This window comes from Phocoena phocoena, chromosome 9, assembly GCF_963924675.1.
Source record: "Phocoena phocoena chromosome 9, mPhoPho1.1, whole genome shotgun sequence".
Lineage (NCBI taxonomy): Eukaryota > Metazoa > Chordata > Mammalia > Artiodactyla > Phocoenidae > Phocoena > Phocoena phocoena.
The window spans coordinates 16,245,876-16,261,973 of NC_089227.1; the positions used below are offsets into that span (position 1 = coordinate 16,245,876).

A 16,098-nucleotide genomic window follows, 5' to 3' on the forward strand; every position below is an offset into this window, starting at 1 on the left:
TGTAGGAATAGATAATGACACATCCAAAAGAAATAAAAGAAAAAGCCTCTAGAGAAGATAAAAGCTAACAAAAATCATCCACAGAACAAAGAAAACACAAAGAAAGCATAAAATGAGATGATAAAAGCAGAAACAACCTATTAATTAAACATATTTGGTTTATAATTTCTTATTAAAAGGTAAAACAGTGTTTAAAAATAGAATACTTTGTTTATAAGAGATAAAAAACAGTGACATGACAAGAATAAAAATAAATAGACTGATAAACATTTCTCAAGTGAAAGCAATAGTGACAGTATTAATTTCAGATAAAATAAGACAAATAATGGTATATAGAATAAAAAGGGTCACACAAACTTTATATTACCAGTCTCTTCAACAAATGATGCTGGAAAAACTGGATATTCATGTGTGAACGAAAGAAATTGGACCCTTACCTTAAACCGTATTCAAAAATTAATTCAAAATGAATTAAAGGCCTAAATGTAAGACCTAAAATTATAAAATTCAGAGTAGGAAATTGGGAAATCTTCATGACATTGGACTTGGCAGTGATTTCATGGATATGACACAAAATCACAGGCAACAAAAAGTGAAATTGACAAATGGGACTACACCAAACTTCAAAACTTCTGTGCGACAAAGGAAACAATTAACAGAATGAAAAGGCAACCTACAGAATGAGAGACAATATTTGCAAACTATGTATCTGGTAAGGGGTTGATGTCCATAATATACAAAGAACTCCTACAACTCAACAACAAACCACCCAACTCAACTAAAAAAATGTGTAAAGGACTTGAATAGATACTTGTCTGAAGAAGACATACAAATGACCAACAAGCATATTAAAAGATGATCAACACCACTAATCATCAGGAAGTACAAATCAGAATCATAAAGAGATATCACTGCACTCATTAGGATGACTATTTCCAAAACAGAAAACAGGTGTTGGTGAGGGCGTGGAGAAATTGGAACCCTTGTATATTGTTAATAGAAATGTGAAATCATGCAGCTGCTAAGAAAAACTGTGGAGGTTCCTCAAAAAAATTAAAAACAGAATTAATGTATGATCCAGCGATCTCACTTCTGGAGATACACAGTATATCCAAAAGAATTGAAAACAGGATCTTGAAGAGAGATTTGCCCAGCCATGTTCATTGCAGCATTATTCATAATAGCCAAGTGATAGAAGCGATCCAAGTGTCTGACGATGGATGAAGGGATAAAGAAAATGTGATACACAGACACACACGTATATACATACATGCAATGGAATATTATTAAGTCTTTAAAAAAGAAGGAAATTCTGTTACATGCTAAAGATGGATGAAACTTAAGGACATCATGCTAAATGAAATAATCTAGTCACACAAAAAAACAAATATTGTATGATTCCACTCACATGAGGTATCTCAAGTAGTCACATTCTTAGAAACAGAAAGTAGATAGGTAGTTTCCAAGGGCTAGGGGAAGAAAGAAAATGGGAGTTGTTGCTCAATGGGTTTAGAGTTTCAGTTTTACAAGATGAGAAAGTTCCAGAGATCTTTTGCACATCAAGGTACATAGAATTAACACTGCTGTACACTTAAAAGCAGTAAAGATGGTAAATTCTGTGATTTTTATCATAATTTTAAAAGTATAAGAATCATTTCATGCGTTGTTTTCTATGAACTTAAAACATATGAGGACTGGGTATTATTTTGTTAATTAAAGGGTGTTAATTGCCTTTTATTAACTCAGCTAAATGATCCTGTAGATTTCCTTCTGGAGACATTGGGCTCTTATATTAATATATTTCCTAATATTTAATGATAGGTACCTTGCTGACATAAATCCTACTTGTTGAGGTAGATAATTCAAATACTGAAATCAATTTGCTATTATATGTGAGAATTTTGTATTTGTATGCTTAAGCAAGATTGACCCAAGTTTACTTTTTAAAGTGTATGTATGTGTGTGTATGTAGAAGCATATATAGTCACCAAATTTCCTGCATCTTAGACATCTTTCAGATTTTTACCATTATGTTGTTATCTGTAGACTTTTCATATATGACCTTTAATATATTGAGGTAATTACCTAGCTTGTTCCTAGCTTGTTGAGTGGTTTTATCATGAAAGTGTTGAATTTTGTCAAATGCGTTTTTGTGCATCAGTTGAGATAATCATGTGGTTTTGTCCTTCATTTTGTTAACGTGATGTATTAAAATGGTTCTTTAATATGATGAAAAACATTCACTTTATTTTTTTTTACTAAAGTATAATTGATTAACAATGTTGTGTTAGTTTCAGTACAGCAAAGTGACTCATTTATTTATATATGTATATACTTTTTCAGATTCTTTCCCATTACAAGTTATTACAAGATATTGAATATAGTTCTCTGTGCTGTAGGTCCTTGTTGGAAAAACATCCACTTTAAAGTGTATGATATACAATACACATATTGCATAAAATCTTGGTAATCTGAATCTATTTTGTGATCACTGCATAAGAAATTAGCAATTATTTGATTTGCCTTTTTATGATACACAATACCCATTTGAATTCAAAACAAAACTTATTAAAGAAGCAAATAACAAGGAAAATAGATATGTGCATAGGCATAAAAATGAGAAATCAGTATTTTTCATTGCTCATTTTCTTTCTTATAACCTTGAAAAGTAGAATTTCATTCTTTGCAAGTACAAAACTAAAGCAGAATGAATGAATTTCCTAATTATTCTTTTTTATGACAGTAGTCATATTTGAACATTATACATATTTATGTTACTAGGGTGAACCATGTGTAATTGGCATTGTTGTACTTCAAAAATAGAATAACGGCAATTTGATATAATATTATCACACATGTAGAAGTGCCTTAAAGAGCTTGGTAAAATTTCTGTAAGTGTCATTTTCTTTTAACAGTATTAAAATACTTTGTCCGGTTTTAACAAATGACACTTAAACTAATATTTATCTTTTCGTTTTAGTAATTACTTTCTAAAATATGTATTAATAGTTGAGTGACAGTATCCTGCTAAGCTGAGTAATAGGAATTCCTGTGACTTAAAAAAACAAAACCAAAATTGTGTCTGTACTTCAGGCAGTTCTCTTTCGTAACTGGTGAATTGTATCTTGGTGGTCACTCTTGGTCTAAGCATGCTTGTTCTTCATTTTCTTATGGTAACAAAAATTGCCTTCTGTATATAAAATGATGATGATAATAATTGTAATAATAATAACATTCACTGAAGATTTATTATATGCCAAGAACTGTCCCAAGAGTTTACTTTAATAAACTTTTAAAATCCTTGTAATAATCCTGCAGTGTGGGTACTGTTATCTCCATTTTACAGAGGGCAGGGAGGCACAGAATGATTTAGCAACTTGCCCAAGCTCACACAGCTAAGTATGTAGCAGAGAAGGATGATGACACGAGACATGATTTGACTCATCTATATATTTCTACTTAGTTACTTAATTCCGTTGTTTGATAGACTTAAATACATTTTTAATACTTTTTCGATGCTATGTCTTATCCATTGTAATTTTAAAAAAATAATACATCCCCTTTTTTTGGGTCATAGGATGGACACGCTGAAATTTTATACACGTTTTGGAATTCAGTTACTCAGGCACTTTCTTCTCAGTTTCAGACAGCAACAAACTGTAAGTGCAGTATTTATTTTGCAAGTTGATTTCACAGTTTTTCAGTTACTTTAAAATTTAATATCAAGAAGTTTTGCTCTATTAGTTTATAAAACATCTTTTAAAAACTCCTGGCTAATTGTCATTTCTTATGTTACCTATATATTCAGTTATATAAGCAATAAATTCTTTTTTTACACTTTTAAAATACTTAGGATGTGAAATAAAATGTTCCAGAAGAATAAGTTAATTCTCCATAATTCAGTCAGACGAACCTGAATTTTTCCTATGTAAAGGGTGATTGATGTTGAAGAATTTAGTTAAAGCTTGTAGAGTATTTTAATTCCTAACAAAGAGATATTAAAAGGCAGAGACCTTATAGCTTTTCCTTTATTGTTAAAATGAAGATTTGATGAATGAACAGCTGAAATACCCACATCATGAATTAAAAGTTGCTTAACCAAATATAATCCAACAAATTTTTCTTAGTTTGTTTTTGTCATGAAATAATGGCACAGGGTAGTTCTAAACAATGAAGTATACAAACTAGCTAATATCATATAAGTGTTTTTGTCTAATCACTGAATGTAAGAGCGTTGAATGTACCTAGGCCTTTTAAAAGTGTTTTGAGAGTTTGTATGTAGTTGTTATTCACATTTACTGAAAGTACCTAGTAATGTAAACATTATTTAGTCCCTGACAACTCCAGAATGAATTAACCACACTGCCTTGCTTCCCTACTTCTACTTCTAAAGGAGTATGCAGCAAGGCATTGACCACAGAGAAGGTCTTCATTCGTGTGTGCCCAGACAGAACTTAAGCAGAGGGTTTATTTAGGACTGATTCATTCTATTTCCTTCTACAAATCACCCTACTCAAAGAATACTGTGCTTCTCCCTGCTTTAGGTATCTGTTTTGGGCAGCTTTTTTGAGATGTAATTTACATATATAAAATTCACCAACTTTGAGCAGAAAATTCTATGAATTTTTGACAGTTGTTTACATCCTTATAACCACCATCACAAGTAAGATATAGAACAGGGCTTCCCTGGTGGCGCAGTGGTTGAGAGTCTGCCTGCCGATGCAGGGGACGCGGGTTCGTGCCCCAGTCGGAGTGGATCCCACATGCCGCGGAGAGCCATGCCCGTGAGCCATGGCTGCTGAGCCTGCACGTCCGGAGCCTGTGCTCCGCAACGGGGAGAGGCCACAGCGGTGAGGGGCCCGCGTACCGCAAAAAAAAAAAAAAGATATAGAACATTTCTATCCCCAACACCCCACCCCCATGTCCCTAATGTACTCTTATAGTTAATCTCCTATTCCTACCTCTTGGCTCCTGGCAGCTAATGATAAGCTTTCTGTCTGTATAAGTTAGCTTTTCCTAGATTTTCATAAAACTGGAATCATGCAGTATGAGTTCTTGTATAGCAACGTAGTTATTTTAAGGTTTATTCATGTTGTTGCATGTACCAGTAGTCCATTTCTTTTTATTGCTGATTAGAATTTCATTGTGTAGATATACACAATTTATTCTCCAGTTGGGGGAATAACTGGTTTATTACAGTTTGGGGTTATTATGAATAAAGCTACTACAGTCATTTACATACAGGTCTTTTGTAGACATGTGTCTTAATTCTCTTGGGTAAACACGTAGAGTGGAATTTCCTGATCATTTGATAAATATATGTTTAACTTTAAAAAACTGCTGAACTGTTTCCCAAGATAGATGTACCATTTTTCATCCCCATCAACAATGTATGATAATTCTTCTACATTTTCATCAATCCATGATACTGTCGTCTTTTTTTTTGCGGTACACGGGCCTCTCACCGCTGCAGCCCCTCCCGACGCGGAGCACAGGCTCCGGACGCACGGGCCCAGAGGCCATGGCCCATGGGCCCAGCCGCTCCGCGGCATGTGGGATCCTCCCAGACCGGGACACGAACCCGCGTTCCCTGCATCGGCAGGCGGACTCCCAACCACTGTGCCACCAGGGAAGCCCTGTCATTTTAATTTTAGCCATTCTTGTGAGTGTTCAGTGAACTTTCATTGTGTTTTTAATAAAACTTCACTAGCCTAAAGACTAGTAATGACTAGATTTTCGTAGGTTTATTTCCCATCTGTATATCTTCTTTGGTTAAGTGTTCATCAAAGTGACTGACTTTTTAGTTTTATTTAATTTTCTTAGCTTATTCTCTTATTATTGAGTCTTAAAATATCCTTATATATCTGCCAAGTCCTTTCTCAGATGTATGTTTTACAAATATAGTACCCTGTCTGTGGTTTGCCTTTACATTTTCTTAACAGTATCTTCCAAATGACGAAAGTTTTTAGTTTTGAAAAATGTCTGATTTATCAGTTTTAGGAGGTAGTTTTTCAAATATTCAAATATAGTATTATATAAATACAGCCTTTCAATAGTTTCGTACTCCATGTATGAAAGTAATGGTTTTTTATGAAACCAGTTATGATGAAGTTTTCTTTAATATTTAACTTTCACACTATAAGCCAGTTGTGGAATACATTTACTCACATACCAGTAGGAAAACACAAAGATGTAAACTGACCTACGAAATATATAAGCATAATTACAAAATTCATTAAAACCTCAGTTTTTAGAATAAAAGAAAGCAATGTAAAAGCTCATTGTTGCTGTTTTCAAGCATTCATTAAAATTTTACTTTATCACTTCAAAGCCTTGGAGTTGTTGTAGACAGTATTTTATTTTATTTTTTTTAGATTGGTATATTCCTACTCTCTTTCTTTTAAAATTTTATTTATTTAATTAATTTATTTTTGGCTGCGTTGGGTCTTGGTTGCTGCATGTGTGCTTTCTCTAGTTGCAGCGAGCAGGAGCTACTCTTTTTTGTGGTGTGCGGGCTTCTCATTGCGGGGGCTTCTCATTGCGGTGGCTTCTCTTGTTGCAGAGCACGGACTCTAGGTGCACGGGCTTCAGTAGTTGTGGCACACAGGCTCAGTAGTTGTGGCTCCTGAGCTCTAGAGCACAGGCTCAGTAGTTGTGGCACACGGGCTTAGTTGCTCCACGGCATGTGGGATCTTCCAGGACCAGGGCTTGAACCCATGTCCCCTGCATTGGCAGGCGGATTCTTAACCACTGCGCCACCAGGGAAGCCCTGTAGACAGTATTTTATTTTCTTTCTTTAATGAGTAAACTTAATTGGCATTTTGAATATTTTTTTCTCTCAATGTGGTAGGAGCATACCAAAGAAATAACCTTAGGATACTTGAAATATTTCAAACCTTTAACCATTACATCTCCCAATATTGTTTACTATTGGTTGATTTAGCACATTTTTAGTAGAAATTGTATAAGGTAAACTTCATCCCAACAAATCACACAGATATTAAGAGAGTATAACTCTAGGGAGTGCGACTGGAATGGAAATGCCCTTGTCTCTAATTCATTCCTCTCTGTCAGTTCTGGGTCTGGTTGATTGAATTTTCTTCTTCTTCCTCATTGATATTTTTTCCTACTTTTTTGCATGTTTGATAATTTGTGATTCAGTATCACACATGAATTTTACCTTGTTTAGTACTAGATACTTTTGTCTTCCTGTTAAGTATTCTTACTCTAGGGTACTGTCAAGTTACTAAAAAATAATTTGGTTCCTTTGAGTCTTGCTTTTTAGATTTATTGGCGAAACCTGAGCAGTGTTTAGTCTAGAGCTAATTATTTCCCACTACGGAGGCTAGACTCTACCAGATACTCTGTGAATTGTGAGGTTTTTTAGTTTGGCTTTCAGGAACAGGCACTCCTCCCAGTCTCGTGTGAGGAAGAGGTATATTCTCTCTAATCCTTTCCTTGAGGAAAAATACTACAAAATTAAAATAAAGTGATAAACACCTGAGAACCTGTTGGGCTGCACCCTACAGGCCTACAAGGTCTGCATTTGCCCAGCTTCAAGGCTGGAGAAAGAGACAGAGTCCATTTATATAGCACATATAGTCCCTGGAGTGTACTGTAGTAATTGTTTAAAATTATAGACAGGCAATATAAAGGAGATACAATCATCTGCAGAGTTGAAGATTATATACAGTGTAACAGATTGTGTTAAGTAAGTAATATTTGGCAGAAAATATCTAAAGGAAAAATTTCCTACTTAGAAACATGTTCCTTCTGATTTTAAATGTTCATGCTTAAAAAAATAAGTTCTATTAGATATAATAAAATATAATCTAGGGGTTTGACAGTGAATTTACTTTATTTAAAAGGAAAGGGGCCTGAACTTGTCACTGTGAATATTCAGAATAGCTTCTATAGGAAATGTGCTGCTTTAATTATCTGTGGCTGATAGTTATTTCCAAGATGATTTCTAAGCTTTATGTCTGTTATTTCTCATCGTAGTTTCCAGATAATAATGTTTGTTCACCAACCTGTTGGCTTATGATACATATATTTTTCAGGTCTCAATAGAAACAAGCAAAATAAACATTACCATTTTGAACTCTGAAATGACTTCATAATTCTTCTTTATAATGTGATTTTCCCAGAATGTCTTATCCCCCTTAGTTTTCTCCATAGCTCTCATCACTTACTAACACACTATTTATTTATTTAGTCTGAACTCTTCCCTCCTCCCACTAGAATTTAATTCCCCATAAGACATTGATCATGGTAGTAGTATCTTCAATGGCTAAAAGTGTACCTAGCACACAGTAAGGCTTCAATAAATGCTTGTTGACTGGAAGGAAGGACGAAAGAAAAAGAGGAAGGAAGCAAGGAAGAAAAGATGCCAGTGCCCTTTTATAATAGCATAAGCACTTAAAAACATTTTTTGAAATATGCTTAAAATGTTCTGGCAAGTAAATCTGTTTTAAAAATTTAAAACCCTTTGTGCAATATTAATCTATCAAAACTCTTAAGCAACTCAAGGAGTTGATTCATACAGTTAAGAAAGCTACATGGTATATATCTGTAGTGCTTTGGAAAATCAAGTGTGAATAAGAGAAACGCTTTAGGAGATAGGCACGTTAGAAGATATAGAAAGCTTTAAGACTTAAAATATATGCTAAAACTCATTATCTTTACCTTTTTAAAGATACAGTGATAAATTGGGAGTCCACTCTTCCTTTGAAATAGGGAGATAAACAAGCTATACAATTATAATACTTTAGTGTAGATTTAAAAAAAATGTTAGAATGGTGTCCATGTTAAATGAGATTTTACTGTGATGCATTTCTTTTTTTTCTTGGCTGCATTGGGTCTTCGTTGTGGTGCACAGGCTTTCTCTAGTTGCGGTGAGCCGGGACTACTCTTCATTGCAGTGCATGGACTCCTCATTGCAGTGGCTTCTCTTATTGCAGAGCACAGGCTCTAGGCGTGAGGGCTTCAATAGTTGAGGCACGTGGGCTCAGTAGTTGTGGCTCGCCGGCTCTAGAGCACAGACTCAGTAGTTGTGGCACATGGGCTTAGTTGCTCCGCAGCATGTGGGATCTTCCTGGACCAGGGATTGAACCTGTGTCCCCTGTGTTGGCAGGCAGATTCTTAACCACTGCACCACCAGGGAAGTCCCTGTGATGCATTTCCTAAAAGTTAATGTACAACTTAAATATATATACTTAGGAGATAGAGCTCACACCCTCATTTTAAGTACCTTTTAGAATTTTGATCCCTGCAACTGAAGAATTCTTTTTTTTTTTTTTGCGGTACATGGGCCTCTCACTATTGTGGCCTCTCCCTTTGTGGGGCACAGGCTCCGGACATGCAGGCTCAGCAGCCATGGCTCACGGGCCCAGCCGCTCTGCGGCACGTGGGATCTTCCCGGACCGGGGCACGAACTTGTGTCCCTTGCATCGGCAGGCGGACTCTCAACCACTGTGCCACCAGGGAAGCCCCTGAAGTATTCTTTTGCTACAGAGCTCTAATGAGTTTACAAGGGACCATCCTGAGCACCATGTAGCACATAAAGAAGAAAACTTGGAGCTTGCTGAAAAAGAGAAGTCTCTAGATTTGAGAACTTGAGAGGAGTGTTTTTTAAAAGTACTGAAAGTTTGTATAACCTGGCAGAAATTAAGTCTAGTCATCAAGCAACTTTTTAGAAACTTTCTTTGACAGGACAAATTTGATCATATAATTCTCTGATAAAATCTTGCACATATATCAAATCATTATGTTGTACATATTAATAAATGTTATAAGTTAATTATATCTAAATAAAACTGCAAAAATCTTAAAAGACTTGAAAAGTCTTTCATTGACTTCTTTTTTTAAAAATCATTCATTGGGGCTTCCCTGGTGGCGCATTGGTTAAGAGTTCACCTGCCGATGCAGGGGACACGGGTTCGTGCCCCGGTCCGGGAAGATCCCACATGCCGCAGAGCGGCTGGGCCCATGAGCCATGGCCGCTGAGCCTGCGTGTCCGGAGCCTGTGCTCCGCAACGGGAGAGGCCACAACAGTGAGAGGCCCGTGTACCACAAAAAAAAAAAATCTTTCATTAAAGTATAATACAGTTGACCGTTGAACAGCATGGGGGTTAGGAGGACCAACGTTTTGTGCAGTCAAAAATCCATGTATCACTATGGTTGGCTCTCCAGATCTGTGGTTCCACAGCTGCAGATTCAGCCAACTGCAGATTGTGTAGTACTGTAGTATTTACTATTGAAAAATCCACATGTATGTGGACCCACACAGCTCAAACCCGTGTTGTTCAAGGGCCAACTGTACTCATAAAGAAAAGGTATGTGTATCATACTTATATACCTAAATGAATATTTCAAATCTCAATATAGCTGTGTTACCAAGATGAAGAACAGCATCAAGATCAAGAAACAGAATATTACCTGAATCCAGAGGCTCCCCTCATGCCCCCTTCTAGTTTCTGCCTCTTCTTCTCCTAAGAAGAGTAACCACTAATTTCTGATGGTAGAGATGGGGTTTTTTTTTTTTTTGCTTTAATTATTGCTATTTAAACGAGCAATAATTCATTTATTTATTTTTATTCATTTATTTTATTTTTGACTGTGGTGAGTCTTCGTTGCTGCATGCGAGCTTTTCTCTAGTTGCAGAGAGCAGGAACCAATCTTTCGTTGCGGTGTGCAGGCTTCTTATTGCAGTGGCTTCTCTTGTTGAGGAGCATGGGCTCTAGGTGTGTGGGCTACAGTAGTTGTGTCTCACGGGCTCTAGAGAGCAGGCTCAGTAGTTGTGGCACACGGGCTTAGTTGCTCCACAGCATGTGGGGTCTTCCTGTACCAGGGCTCAAACCCGTGTCTCCTGCATTGGCAGGTGGATTCTTAACCACTGCGCCACCAGGGAAGCCCAATTATTGCTATTTTATGCAGATAAAATCATCCAGTTTTAATCTTGTGCTTGTTTTCTGACGTCTCTCGCTCCATGTTTCTAAGAGTCCTCCATGTTTTGCATGTCCTTGTAGGTCATTCCCAATGTTGTAAAATAAACCATTCGGTCAATATGCCACATTATATTTTATCCACCATATTATAGATGGGTATTTGGGTGGTTTCCCATTTTGAGCTATGCTACCTGTGACAATTCTGTCCTTTTTTATTGGGAATAAACCCAGGAATGGAAAATAGGTAGGTGTGGTAGACAGAATAATAGCCCTCCCAGAAATTTGCATGTGTTACCTTACATGGCAGAATGGATTTTGCAGATATAATTTAAAGATCTTGAGATGGAGAGATTATCCTGGATCTTCTGAGTGGGCCCGGTGTAGTCATCAAGGGCCTTAGAAGGGTAAGAGGGCGGTAGCAGAGTCAGAAGAGGAGATGTAATCGTGGAAACAGTGATCGGAGTGACGTAACTGCTAGAAGGGGACCACAAGCCAAGGAATGGAGGTAGGTGAAAAGGTCAAGTAGAAACTCCCTTAGAACCTCCAGAAGGAAAGTAGCTCTGCTGACACCTTGATTTTGATTTAGTGAGACCAAATTTGTACTTCTGACCTCCAGAACTGCAAGATAAGACACATATTGTTTTAAGCCCCCAAGTTTGTGGTGACTCGTTACGGCAGCTATAGGAAATGAATATAGTAGGTGATAGAGTATGCATATGCTCAGCTTTAGTAGACACTGCCAAAAAGTTTTCCAGTGTCACTGTACCAATTTAAACTCCCATTGATAGTATATGAGAGTCCCAGTTTGTCCACAGCCTTGCATCACTTGCTATTTTCTGTTTTTTGTTCTATCCGTTCTGGTGGATGTTCAGTCAAATCACATTGTAGCTTTAATTTTTATTTCCTTTATGATTAATGATATTATTCATTTTTCCATATATATATTGACCATTGGCATATGCTCTTTTACACGTCTGTTGATTTTCTATAGAATTGTATGTCTTACTGATTCATAGGATTTTATTTGCATATTATGAAGTATTTTGTTGGTTTCTTTTCTCTCCCTTTGTATGACCATTTCAGTTCACTCTAGGATTGGGTTGGTTTGGGGTAGTTGCAGTTTTAATAGGACTCAGTATATCTCTAATTCAACCCCCTTTTTTTTCTGTTTTTTGCGGTACGCAGGCCTCTCACTGTTGTGGCCTCTCCCGCCGCGGAGCACAGGCTCCGGACGCACAGGCCCAGCAGCCATGGCCCACGGGCCCAGCCGCTCCGCAGCATGCGGGATCCTCCCGGACCGGGGCATGAACCCGCGTCCCCTGCATTGGCAGGCGGACCCTCAACCACTGCGCCACCAGGGAAGCCCCTCCCCTTTTTTAAGGCATGCTTCTCCCAGGCCTTTAATTGAGAAGTTGGAGAGTCTTTGTCGCCTTAGCCCTGAAATATTGAGGTTATCTTTCTCTGTCCTACAGTGGCTTTCAGACAAGCTCTTTAGCCTCCCGCCACATGAAACTGCACAATCTGGTGAATGTCTTCATGGGAAGGAAGACCTGCCTCTGTTGGTAGCATGTTCTCTCCCCCCAGGTGGTCTTTGTTTCCTAAGATATGTTTCCAGAAATATGAAGGATATTTTGACCTGTGCTTTTTGAAGCTTAGACCTAGTTCTCCAGCTTCCTTGCAACTGCATAACTAAGTAAATCTTCCATAGGATGCTTGGGTTGAGAATGTTTAAGTTTAAAAATTGTCACTTCAGTTCCATGAACCACTGAAAGCTTTTCCAGTTTCCCTCTTGTCCAGCAGAGGTTCTCTGTATGGGGCAAGCTTGAATTTTAAACACTATCTCTGGCTTCTTTAGTTGTTAAGATGGGAGCACTGGTCTTAACAACTCTTCTTCCACTCTTCTTACCCCTGTTACTCTCAGGATACAGTCCCAACCTGACTTCTCTGGTCCCTTCCTCTCTTTAGCAATCATTACTTTCCTTTTTAATTTTTTAAATTTCTGTTCTTGAGCTTTTGTTCCTGAATGAATCATCCTCCTTTTTCTCAGTATTTACAATACCTGAAACACATGTCTATATCCCCTGTTCATCTGGAAAAGTCACACTCATCTTTCCATTCTCACTTTAGAAATAAAGTGTTCCTTGATGCCTCCTTCCCCATACACACACTCAAATATGGGTATGATATCCTCTATCTGCTCCCACAAAACTCTGACATGTTCCCAGTTTCAGTCCTTACCCCACTGCATTGTACTGGCTCACCTCCTTGCCTCGCTGTATCTCCCATTAGGCTCTAGAGAAAGCATCTCTGTGTACTTATATTCCATATTACATTCCTATCACATAGCACAGTGCTTAATACAAAATAAACATCCTGTTGAAATGGATCCCTAAAGTGTTAATATTAAAGGCTTTAAGTATTAGAAAATCTGAGGAGAAAACCAAACTGTCAAATAAAAATACTTCTCATTAAAAAAATAGTAAGCACTTATAAGGTAAATGAGACCCTAAAATATGAAGTACTTTTAGAACACAAACAACAGTATATATATATGATAAACAGGGACTCAGAAGCATGGTGAAAAAATGTTAGCATGATTATTGTAGGATAATAGGATACCAGGTAACATTTACTTTTTTCCTTATGCCTTTATTTGATTTTTTACAGTGAGCATTTTATATCATTAGTTATAAACTATGAAGCAGTTTTCACTGAGGTAAAAGAAGAAAGCAAATATGAGACTAAGATATTTAATTAAATCTTCCAAGGAGATTTGTTGAATGGATAAAAGTGATCCAGTAGTTATGGAAATGAATAAAGTGCTTAGAGTTGAAGAGGAGATTGAGATAAAAAGAGCTAAGAGAAAAAAAATCCCCACTTTACTCACATAGCAGGGTAAATTCCAAGTGGATCAAAGAATTAAATGTGAAATATGGAACCATTCAAGTGCCAGAAGAAACACAAGTGAACAAGCAGCTTCTCTGATTTAATATCCAGAAGCAGTGATGAAAAGATTGATAATTTGATTATGTTAAAAAATTTACATGGCAAAGAAACCCTTAAGCAAAATAAAATGACAATGACAAACTAGAAAAATATTTATAACTTATATCAAAGAAAAGGAGTTAGTATCACTAATATATAAAAAGCTTCTAAAATAAGAAGAAAAAGGCCAACAACCCTACCAAAAAAAGTGTAGGTATCTCTTAAGCATTTGTAAAAGATGCTCAGTGTCACCTATAAATAGAAAGATGCAAAATAAAAGTATACAGAAACACCATTTCTCATCTATCAAACTAGCAAAAAGGTAAAAAAAGTTTGATAACACATGGCAAACTTATGAGAAAATAGTCACTCTAATGCAATGCTAATTAGCATACAAACCTTATAGAGGGGAGTTTCTAACAAAATTACCTAACAAAGTATATAAGTATCTAACAAAATTATGTAAGCAGTTGCTTTTTTACTCGGCAACTCTACTTCTAAGATCTATTCCATAAATGCACTAGGAAAAGCATGAAGAGATATATTCACAAGGCTGTTCATTGCATCATTATTTGGAAAAAAAACTAAAAACAGCCCAAATGTTCATCACTAGGGGATTAGGTAAACAAACTATGGTGCATCCATAGAATGGAATGCCATGCAACTATAAAAAGGAATGAGAAAGAAAAAAGAAGGAATGAGGAATATCTTTTTATACTACTATGGAGCAATCTCCAAGTTATAGAGAAATATGTCTACAGTGTGCTAATAAGAAAGGGAGTGGTAAAAGTAAATACACATTTTGACACATTTTTTTTTTTTTTTTGCGGTACGCGGGCCTCTCACTGTTGTGGCCTCTCCCGTTGTGGAGTGCAGGCTCAGCGGGCACGGCTCACGGGCCCAGCCGCTCTGCGGCACAATGGGATCTTCCTGGACTGGGGCATGAACCCACGTCCCCTGCATCGGCAGGCAGACTCCCAACCACTGCACCACCAGGGAAGCCCTTGGCCCATATTTTTAAGGAATAGAAGGATAAACCATAAAATCCAGAACAAAATGGTTACCAGTAGTTGGGGGAGGGAGTGTGTGAAGAATACATAGGAGAGGACAGGGATGGAACCTAGACTTCTATGAGTATACTTTGTTGTGGAGATTTAGTTTTGAACTTATATAAATATTTTATATAGTTATAAAACAAAATTAAAATGAAAGAAGAAATTACTAAAAATTAAAAGTAAAATATTAATGCAATAATGTGTCCAGTTGGTGGCATAACCACACAGAGAGGCAGTCTTTCATTTGACTTTTTACTTTACTCATTTGACTACTTTACTTTCTTTTTTTTAAAACCTCTTTTTTAACTTGAAGTATATTTAAATTATAAGGTTGTGTTACTTTCAGGTCTACAGCAAAGTGATTCGGTTATATGTATATAACTGAATATATATATTCCTTTTCAGATTCTTTTCCATTATAGGTTATTACAAGGTATTGAATATTGTTCCCTGTGCTATACAGCAGTAGTAGGTCCTTGTTGTTTATCTATTTTATGACTACTTTACTTTTAAACACAGTAATTATTATTTATTTTTTTTTGTGGTATGCGGGTCTCTCACTGTTGTGGCCTCTCCTGTTGCGGAGCACAGACTCCGGACGCGCAGGCTCAGCGGCCGTAGCTCACGGGCCCAGCTGCTCCGCGGCATGTGGGATCTTCCCGGACCAGGGCACGAACCCGTGTCGCCCGCATCGGCAGGCGGACTCTCAACCACTGCGCCACCAGGGAAGCCCCACAGTAATGATTTTTTATAGCCCTATGCCAAACAACTAGCAAGACAGGAACACAACCCCACCCATTAGCCGAGACGCTGCCTAAAATCATACTAAGTTCACAGACACCCCAAAACACACCACCAGATGTGGTCCTGCCTACAGAAAGACAAGATCCAGCCTCATCCACCAGAACACAAGCACCAGTCCACTCCACCAGGAAACCTACACAACCCACTGAACCAACCTTACCCACTGAGGGCAGACACCAAATACAGTAGGACCTATAAACCTGCAGCCTGCAAAAAGGAGACCCCAAACACAGTATGTTAAACAAAATGAGAAGACAGAGAAATACACAGCAGATGAAGGAGCAAAGTAAAAACCCACCAGACCAAAC

General features: G+C 37.2%; 1 protein-coding gene across 8 annotated transcripts in view; it reads left to right on the forward strand.

Annotated features, from left to right (window-relative positions):
* COG5 (component of oligomeric golgi complex 5) overlaps window positions 1–16,098 on the forward strand; it is a 282,724-nt gene that overhangs the window by 172,626 nt on the left and 94,000 nt on the right. For 7 of the 8 annotated variants that reach the window (XM_065883739.1, XM_065883732.1, XM_065883735.1 and 4 more), the window contains one exon: window positions 3,578–3,659. The exons of the other annotated variant lie outside the window; for it this stretch is intronic. In XM_065883739.1, the coding sequence (XP_065739811.1) occupies window positions 3,578–3,659 (82 nt within the window). The remainder of the gene's footprint in view (window positions 1–3,577; window positions 3,660–16,098) is intronic. 8 annotated transcript variants of the gene reach the window in all.